The following is a 10094-nucleotide window of genomic DNA, read 5'->3' on the forward strand; positions in this document are numbered from 1 at the left end:
CCACTTCTGTAATAACCTTTCCCATTTTTAACATGGTAGCAACTGAAATGCTTTTTGGAAAACATGGAGATGAACATACTTTGCTAGGGCAAGAGATTACTGTTGTTGGCAAGCTTGTTGTTGTGCTGCTGGTGTCGTGCCGTTTTCTCTTGAAAGACTTATTGAAATCAAAAGGGTTACTATAATTTTAATATAATCCCTGCTTTCAATGCCACTATCATAACTTGGTTTGGATAGCAATTTGTGGGACATGTTTGTTTAATAAATCTGATATGAATCAGCTTGAAGTTGGTAAGGTGGGATATTTTGCTGCATGATGGTCCTCTTTCTGATGACAATATATCGCAAGCCATTTCAGCTGGTAAACTATGTTCAAAGTGACGGGGGCAAGCTTCTTTAATGATATGAAGTGTAATTTCGTCATATTTGTATGGCACAAACTCTTGAGCTCCGATCCTCTCATATTTTTTAGCTTTACCTTTGCCTCAAACTGTTGAACGATCAATTCTTGGTTTTTCAGTATGTTTCCTCCTCCTTTTAGTTCTTCTGTATTGCTATTATTCGATTTTGTTCCTTTCATGCCTTTCATACGTTTGGTTTTCATTGCAACAGAGAACTTTTCCCACTTCTCCTTTTCTCCCAACTTAGACGCCATGTTTATCTAAATCTACTAAAATCCATGGCCAGGGAGCACCCGCTTACGCCAACTGTAACTTTTAATCTAGGAACGAGGTTGCTAATTGGCAGTTCTCTCGGCCACAAGCGTTTTTGCGAATTGATTCAAATAAATGCGGTTTGGTCATTAATCAATTCAACGTTCTCAGACATCATCGAATTTCAAATGGGATTTTAAAGTATGAATTAAAATTTCGTGGCAGCTCTCGACCGTGGGGTGTTTTAATTTAATTAAAAAATTATTTTGTTTTAAATTTTATTTTTCAATTCGATATTAAAGCTGATCTAATTTAAATTCAAAACAAGAAGCCCTGTGGCTTGAAGATTTCCGCCTTAAGCAAACGTGTTGGAAAGCAATTATATGCGTTGCGATCGAGGACAGTATTAATTTAAAAGTTTAAAATGCCAAAAAAAAAATAAAGAAGGTTAAAAACACGAAGAAAAAAGTTGTTTGAAGTCGTCTGTAAAGATTTTATGTTCCATAGGTTGTTTTTTTCAAATCAGAGAGAGAGAGTTTAAGCCTGATTGCATCGTGATCACTGAAATAGACAGTTTTAACGAAGGTCTCGACATTAAGAGTATTTAAAACATTCTCACGGATATAGACATGGTCAATAAGTGAACCTGATATATGAGTTGGCGAGGTTACGACTTGTTTATATTCAGTAAGAAAATCAAGGAAATAGTTTTCATCGCTAAATGCATTCACATTAAAATCTCCGAGCATAATATCAACAGTTTCATTTCCCAAAAAATATTGAATAAGGTATAATGACTCATCTCTATTAAGGGAATTTTTACGATATAGAAGCAGAACATTAATAGCGTTTTCGTGAAACGTTCTTTTTGTCATTCTAAAAAATATTGCACCAGGAATTTTTACAATATCAAACAATTGTATAGTTTCATTATGACCAACTAATAGACTAGAAAATTTGTCCACATTGTTGTTTGAAATTAAAGTAAAGTAATCTAGTTTTGAGTCGCAATGTGAGTTCAATGGTATCTGAGTTTCCGTTAGGCATAACAAATCACTTTCCATGAGAACGCGGTCGGATTTAATATCGTTTTTATGCTTGTTGTAGGATCTTGTATTAAGCAAAGTGACCATAATAGAATTTTCGCTAATTTCACCAGTTTCTTTTTGTGTCAATTTTGAATGTTCTCGCATGTAATTGTATTGCTCTGTTGCTCGTGTGTCTGACTTAATGGTTGATTTAGCAAATCTACCCGTTAGGTATAAACCGTCTAAACTTGTGACTCGACTTAATGCAACATAGATTTGTCCTGAGTGTAAGGCTCGTTGTTTTAATAAATCAAAACAGACAACAATTTTATCAAACGTTTTTCCTTGAACCTTGTGAACAGTGCAGGCCCATGACAGCATTAGTGGGAATTGCAGCCGTCTCATAAAAGGTGAAGATGGATTATGTTTGTTAAATTTGATTTCTTTCTCTACTCTGTTAATTGGAACAACATTTTCTTGAATAGCATATGGATCTGTTCTCACAGCGTTAAGTCCAGTATACATGTCTTCCATTTTCAAATATATTCTTGTTACATTTCCTGAACTATCGGTTTTCAACCGATGAACAGTACCTATCTGTCCGTTAATGAGTTTATCAGATACATCAATATTTGACGTCAACATGACTTTTGCATGAAGTTTTAACAGAAGGTTTCGCGCAAGTCCACCTGTTTCCATTTGAGGGCGAGAATTAAGATTTTGGACTAATTGCACGGGTTTTCTGGAATTTTGTCAATAGCTTCGATATTTATTTCGTCCGATGTTATGCTATTAAGCATTTTTTTGTTATGCTCAGAGGCGGGTTGATTTTCAGCAAATATATGAATTGCATTTTTGGGGTAATGTGGGTCATTTGGTGAAATAAATTTAGATTTTAGTAAATCTTCGTGTCGCCTTTCTAATTTTCCCACTCTGATATTGTTTAATAATTCAATCAAATGTTGATCATCACGCTGTCTCATAACTTCCGTTAGTTCAGCAATCTTAAAATGCTTCCAGCAATGTGAAAGATTTAATAATGCATCTTTGTATTCTGCGTAAACTGGCCTTGCTTGAATTGGTGGAAGTTGGTAGAAATCGCCACATGCTATAACAGATATTCCTGCAAATGGAATGTCATCTGCGCATCCAAATATTTCGGTTAGCCGTTGATGAATATGTAAAAGTAGCTTGTTTGAAACCATTGAGATTTCATCTATTACAATAACGCTTAGTTGTGAAAGCTTGAAAGCTTGTTTCGCAGCATACATTTCTTTTTATCACTTAACTTAGAAGTGTTTTTAGTGAAACTTCTATCCGCTGGTATACCTAAGGCTGAATGTATTGTATTTCCCTCTATATTAATGGCAGCAACACCGGTTGGTGCTAAAATGAAAATTTTATCCTTTTCTAAGTTTCCTGCACGATAGGAAAGTGCTTTATTTAGCATGTCAGAAATTGTTGTTATTAAATGGGACTTTTCACAACCTGCACTTCCTGTTAGAAAAATGTGATTTGGCTTAATTTTATGGTGTGCGTTACATGCTAAACCTTTTACGTAAGTTCTAACCCAATCATTTACCACTTCAAAAATTTGCCTTTGTGTTTTATTTAATGTTCGAATCTTTTCATATAGTTCGTCTTCAGAAATTCCAGGCTCAGGGATAGATGAAAAAGTGTTTCCAAAAACTGTGATGTTTTCGGTTTCACTTCGAATTTCGTCAGTGTCATGGTTGTTTATATTACTAATCTCATCAGTAACATCGTCCTTTTCCTGTTCGGCGAAAGAATCAAGATTATTTACATTTGCGTGAAAATTTATCATTGCTTCTTCAACAAGTTCACCAAATGGTTCGCATATTATTTTATTTGTATTTATAATTTCTAATACACCGTTTTCCAATAATTTCTCTGTGTAAGTACCCGAGTTTTCATCTGTTCAAATAATGAATCACCAGTTTCTAGTGCCTGCGATGCAGCTTTTTTCATTGCCTCTGAAGATTCATTTACAACTTTCGACAAATAAGCCCACATGTAAGAAACTGCTTTATAATAATCAAGAACAGGTTGAATGTCTATGTTAGCTTCCCATGCCTTCAAACCTTCAGTAAAATAATTATTGATAAAACAAGAATCTGGAAGCCTTTGGAAGTGAATTTGAAATCCTGTATCAGGTGAGATGCTTAGTGCGTTTTCATATTCTTTTTTTGTTATGGCTAAACTTTGAAGGATTTGTTCAATTGTACCAGGTTGGTTATAATTCGGTTCATCTGGATGAAGAATAATATTGAATCTTGGATTCAAATTTGAATCTATGTAAGTTTTTACTTTTTCTAGTATAGCCTTTCTTTTTTTTAACCGTGTTTCTCTTTCTTTCTTTGAGAGGTTATCAGGTAAAGGCTCAGCAACAATTGTACGGTCTGTAAACAACTTGCCGAAAGAGTATCGACAATTCATGTTTTTATATTTACGACAAGATTTAGAATGAGAATGTGTTTGATATGTCGAAACTAGTTTGTAGAAATCTGGGTTGCTGTCTTTATTAGGAAGCTGACATTTAACTATGTTATCCACAAAGGCAATATATTCTTTTTTGTTATCGCTACTTAAAATTGGTGCATTGACAACCCATAATAAAGAGTGGGTGTGTGGGCTACCTCTAACCTGAAATTCAACTCTAATCGCGTAGTAGTTTACTTTACCTAATGGCCCGTTGACAACTATGGTTTTAAAAAATGTCTCAACTCTGTATTGGAAATGTCTTTCTAGAAGAACTGGATTACTGTTAAGAATCTCTGTTCTTTGATAATAATTTAGATTTTCGATTTCTTCTTCAGATATGTCATTACCTTTTAATTTAGTAATGATTTTAACCAGTTCATTCCATCTTAAGTCTGCACAGGACAAAGTCATAAAAAATGTTGGAAGTCCTAGCTGTTTTACCATAGCCAAAACTTCAAAGAGAAATTGTTTCCAATATGCAGGAGTTCCTTTCAACGTGTTCATAAACGTGAAAGCGTCGTCACTGGCTATAAACGACTTAACTCTTTCTTTAAAATTCGCAGACATTATTCCTGCTGTAAGACCATCTGCTTTAATATTTTGCATAGCGATGTTTATGCGACTATTTAAATTAAGATGTTGTGTCACTGCGTGAGCAAAGAATATATAGTCAGTATCAGAGGCAAACTTCTGTCTATAGTTCAGTAATCTTTGGTTGAAATACTTGGTTGGGGAAAGTGGTACTTGTCTTTTCGTGTGATATCCGAATTTACTTGTTGGAAATAGATAGGGGTGGGAAAGTTCTTCACAATGCTCATCAGAAATTATTGGTATGGGAAATTTGTTCTCTCCTGGAGCAATAACAATATTTCCATCATCAATTTGGTCATGTGGAATAGTTGGAACAAAAGACGTTTCTTGGCAAGGCAAGCGATATTCGTTTAACGGGTTTTCATTCTCTTCTTCGCTATTGTCTAGGTAATCTTTGATTCTGGGAGATCAAACATTTGGAGATTATTAGATACAGCCTGGGAAGGAATTTTTCCTTTTGTAAGTTTTGAATGGCATGTTGCACATATGTATTATGCTCTTCTGGAATGACAGGATAATTGATGTGGCGAAAAAATTTAATTGACCGCTTATATGAAGAACGATTACATATGACACATATATAAAATGGCCCATTCCCAACACATTATTTAAATTGGTTTATTTTTTCATCAGAATCAGGCAGATTGTTAACACGCTTCCGTTTTGTTGCTTTACCTTCCCCTACATGGCGTTTCTTTGCAGTCTTTTGTGCCTGTTGGCCCTGCTCAGTTTCCCGATATTTACCTACGGACTCCCTTTGCTTCACTTGGCCCTGTTCCGTTTTTTTGTATTTACTTTTCGACTCTCTTAGCTTGGATCGACCATTTACTGTATTTTGATATTTGTCTATCGACTCTTTTATCTTAGCGTGTCCCTTTTCTGTTTTCTGATATTTGCCTATTGACTTTTTCACCTTAGCTTGCCCATGTTCCGTTTTCCGATATTTGCTTATCGACTCGCTCAACTTAGCTTGGCCGTGTTCTGTTTTCTGATATTTGCCTATTGAATTTCTTTGTTTCACTCGGCCTCTCTCGGATTGACGGTACTTCCTGTTTTGTTCTAGTTTTCTTTTGCTGCGAATGTTAAGCATAATGTTACCAGTTATCTGTTCAGTTGTGAGTATTTTGAAATATTGAGTTTCCAGACACATTGCTTCGCCAGGGGTGACGTATATTTCGCGTATGTAGTTTTCAACATTTTGCAATGAATAAACTTTAAAACGACTGACGCACCCTGTTCAGTTATTTGTCCTAAACTAGTTCGGCTATGAGGATCAAATAAATAGATTTGTGGGTGGTCCCAAACTATAGCAAAACTAACGCCGCTAATAATGCCCAGCATTCCTTGCCCTTTATCGGATTCAGATGAATTTTGAAAAGTTCGTAATGAAGTGCTATCGTCTGTAATAATATGAGAAACATTTTCTAAACTTTGTATTTGTATGACCTCATTTTCAATAAGTAAACTATTTGGGAGCTCACTTGCGCTTAAGTACTGGTTTGTGTATCCTAGGTTTGTGTACCACTTTGTTCCTTCGTAAAGGATATGATCAAGATCACCTGGATTCCAAAAAGAAACTTTTTTAAGAGCCGACCAAACGATCGCAAACAGGGAATTACACATACATTGTGTACCAGTAAAATTTCCAAGCCTAACATCCCCTTGATGAAAAGATCTCTGTACCGACTTTAGAATAGTGTAAGGCCCGGGATTAGTTTCAACATCAACAGAAAGTAAAAGTACCATACGGCGACAGCTTTTATATGCAGGGTTCATATTAGCGGTGGTAACGTGTGATCGAGAAAAAAAAATCTTAAAAGCTAGAGAAACCTCTGTCATTTTGTAATTTTACCAATAAATTTACTACTAAATTCACCGATAAGTTCACTATTAAGTCCACCAATAATTTCACTATTAATTCACTACTAGCTGTTTCCCGTGGAAGAATCCACTGTATTCCATTTAATTTATGTAGCAGATATATGTCCATCAAAAAACAAACAATACAGCAGTGCGCATCTTACATCTGCATTATTATATAAATGACCAAAAAAATTAAAGGTTTTCAACAACTGCAGTATTATGTGACATTTAAAATCTAAATCTACTAAAATTACTTGCTCTGACCATCTGACAAATGCGAAAATTATTCGGAAAGAAGTTTCCAAAAGCATTTCAACATACATCTCACCCATAAAATTTAAATCACTTAAAACGCCACATATATACAAAAAAGCTGATCAATGTCAAACACAAATCTCTCTCATTGTATATGTTAAAATCAGTTAGTTTATTGCAAACCCTGCCAAAGGTTGACACACAATGTGAAAAATAAACAATAAATTGTGCCTCTGACAGAATTTTTTATCTAAGGTGTAAAAAAAGGGATTTGCAAGGACAAATTATAATGCAATAAAACATTATTTGATATATTGCATACAGTCCTTCCTCACCAAACTTTAGACAAAATGCCAACAAAAAAACGTTTTTAAATCTAAAATTAATAAAGACCTTTTAGCAATTTGCATGCTGTTTTACCATCAATAAAGTAAACAAAATTTCAAATCTCACATAATATTCTGTCACAAATTTTCATAAAATATATATATAAGTCATAATGAGTCATGTTAAACAACAGCAATCATTCTATATATAAGTTCATTTTATGTCAATTTTTGCACCAATTTTGCAACACAAAATACAAATTCTAAATAATACTAAAATCTCTTATTTTGGTCCTTCGCATACCGACGGTCTCCCACAAAAGTTTAATCAAAATGTAAAAAATGAGAGGTAACAACAAAATCAAAGTTTGCAAAATTTAACTATTTCAGTACATATATCTACTGCATATGCCCTCTAAAACAATATTTTAATCCAAAATGCCAAAGAAAAACAGTTTGCAACAAAAATCAGTTATTTCGATAATATTGCATACACTCTTTCCTCACAAAAGCTTCACAAACTGTAAAAAAAAGAATGGTTGTAGGGAGTGCTTCTGATTCAACAAAAAAAGTTTTTTTGACATATTGCATCTAGCCCTTACCCATTAAATCTTACACAAAATTTCCAAAACTATATACGATTTAGAACACATCAAATTTAAATCGAGAAGGATCAGTCATTTCGATATATTGCACGGAGTCCTCCCCAGTAAGAATTTATACAAAGCTTGCAAGGTGTAAAATTGAATTCTTCTTCTGTGTATATATATATGGTCCTTCCTCGCAAAATTAACATAAAATGTCAAAAAGGTTCAGATATAACATCTAACACAACAAAAATCAGTTCTATCAGTATATGTCATGCCATTGTCTTCCACCAAATGTTCCCCTTAAAGTTTCACAGACACAGCCTGTAAATTAAAAACAAATAAGATCAGGTATTTTGGTCTATTTCATACCATTCTGTTCCAAATAACTTATAAAATGTAAAAATTGAGTGGTAAAACAGAAATGTCAAAAAGAAGAAAAAAAATAGCTTACAAAGAGTATAAAATTGAAATCAACAAAGTAGCTCTTTTGGTGTATTAAATATAAGCCATATGCACAAAAGTTTACACTAAATGTAAGAAAATGGTTGTGTTTAGTAATTCTAAATTAAGAAAAGTCAGTTCTTTTAGCATGCTGATTAAGGTTTTTGCCCACAATTTGAAACAAATTAAATTTACATTTTAAAAATAAGTAATTTCTGAACTTTATTTTCAGAATATTTGGAGGAAAAGAACTTCGCAAACCAAAAAAACCCAGGAAAATGTTTAAAATTTTCAGGGTTAATAACGTTTGATGTGTTTTGTGGGAATATATATACTGGGAATCTTTAGTTTAAAGCTAGCATTAGCTAGCTACAGCAGCTAATAGCTAGTCACTTAAATATAAACTGAAGACTTAGCTAGGTATAAAGAACATGGCTACATATATATATATATATATTCCTAGCTAGCTAGCTAGTTGTTAGTGGTGGTTGGCTTTTTATGATGCTAGCTATAAAACATGTCTGGCAACAATAATATAATCAAAACTGAAATTAAAACATGAAAAAACCTTACAGAACCTTGCTATGATTAATTTATAAAACCATGCTCTTCTTCAAATGTTTTTTTAAAGATTTATTTTGAATCATCTACAGTTACAAATATCAAAATGAAGCTTTTTTTATAAAATTTGATAAAACCGATAAAAAACACAAAAAAATTACACATGTGAATCAAATAGTTGAATGGTTTCCTGGGTTCTACCAAAATGAATTGCTCAACTACGGAAACACAGAGAGTTAGATTGTTGTCTTTATCTCACTTTTTTTCTTTTTGCTACACACGATTTTCCCGCCTAAAGTTCTTTGTTTGTTTAATCTTATCGGTGATATACGCTCAGGTAATTTTAACTTCAATATGGCGCAAGCTTGCTGTGCAGTCAGTATATAGCGTTTGTTTTATTTGTGAAATCGTTTAAAGCCCAAAACCTGTTCTAACTGTTAAGTTTTCACTTTCTCTTTCTTTTTTGTACTTTTAGACCCTGTTGTCCCTTTAAAGCTGCCAGTTTTGTTTCCCCCCTATATATAATTTTTATGCTTAGTTGTAATGTCTGCAAAAAGCTAGTTGATGAATCATGTAAAAAATCAATTTTTTGTGATATCTGTAATTCCTGGATACATTTTCAAAACTGCTCTAGACTTTCAGTATCAGAATTTGATGCTTTATCTCACAATTCTAGTAACTGGGCTTGTCCAAAATGTTTGGACAGGACATTACCATTTTTTGATTCAGAACATCTGTCAAATTGTAAACCAAAACCAACCCCAAATTCTACATCCCGTATTAATGAAAATGTGAGATCCCTTCTTTCTGATCTTAATAGTATTGTTCATAGCATGGACAACGATGCTGACAGTATCAATTTTCATACAACTAGTTGTAAATACTATGAATGTGAGGACTTTAACAATCTTAATCTAAATCCAAGGTCGCTCTCAGCTTTTCATCTTAACATTGCCTCAATGGCTAAACACTTTGATGAATTTAACACCCTTTTGACCCTTTTGAGACATGAGTTCTCTTTTATTGGTATTACTGAAACCCGCTTTATCAAAGGCTCACCACCAACTTTCAATTACCATATAGAAGGTTACCAGTGCTTATCCACCCCCACTGAATCCTCAGCAGGAGGGAGCTTGTTGTATATTTCTGACCAGTATAATTTCATTCCTCGTACAGACTTGGATGACATTATGTACCAATCTAAATACTTGGAATCAAGTTTTGCAGAGATGATCTTGCCTAACACAACCAACTTAATTGTCGGTAGCATTTATCGACATCCTT

General features: G+C 33.8%; 1 protein-coding gene across 1 annotated transcript; it reads right to left on the minus strand.

Moving 5' to 3' along the window:
• Positions 1-2406: 2406 nt before the first annotated feature.
• On the minus strand, positions 2407-2886 carry LOC130648098 (uncharacterized). The gene has a single exon (XM_057454119.1). It carries the CDS (start codon positions 2884-2886, stop codon positions 2407-2409), a length of 480 nt encoding a protein of 159 aa, XP_057310102.1.
• Positions 2887-10094: the final 7208 nt, after the last annotated feature.

Source organism: Hydractinia symbiolongicarpus, chromosome 6 (genome assembly GCF_029227915.1).
Source record: "Hydractinia symbiolongicarpus strain clone_291-10 chromosome 6, HSymV2.1, whole genome shotgun sequence".
Lineage (NCBI taxonomy): Eukaryota > Metazoa > Cnidaria > Hydrozoa > Anthoathecata > Hydractiniidae > Hydractinia > Hydractinia symbiolongicarpus.

Excerpts from the sequence above, each read along its gene's own strand:
- LOC130648098 (XM_057454119.1), bottom strand. The coding sequence starts at position 2,886 with ATGGTTTCAAACAAGCTACTTTTACATATTCATCAACGGCTAACCGAA.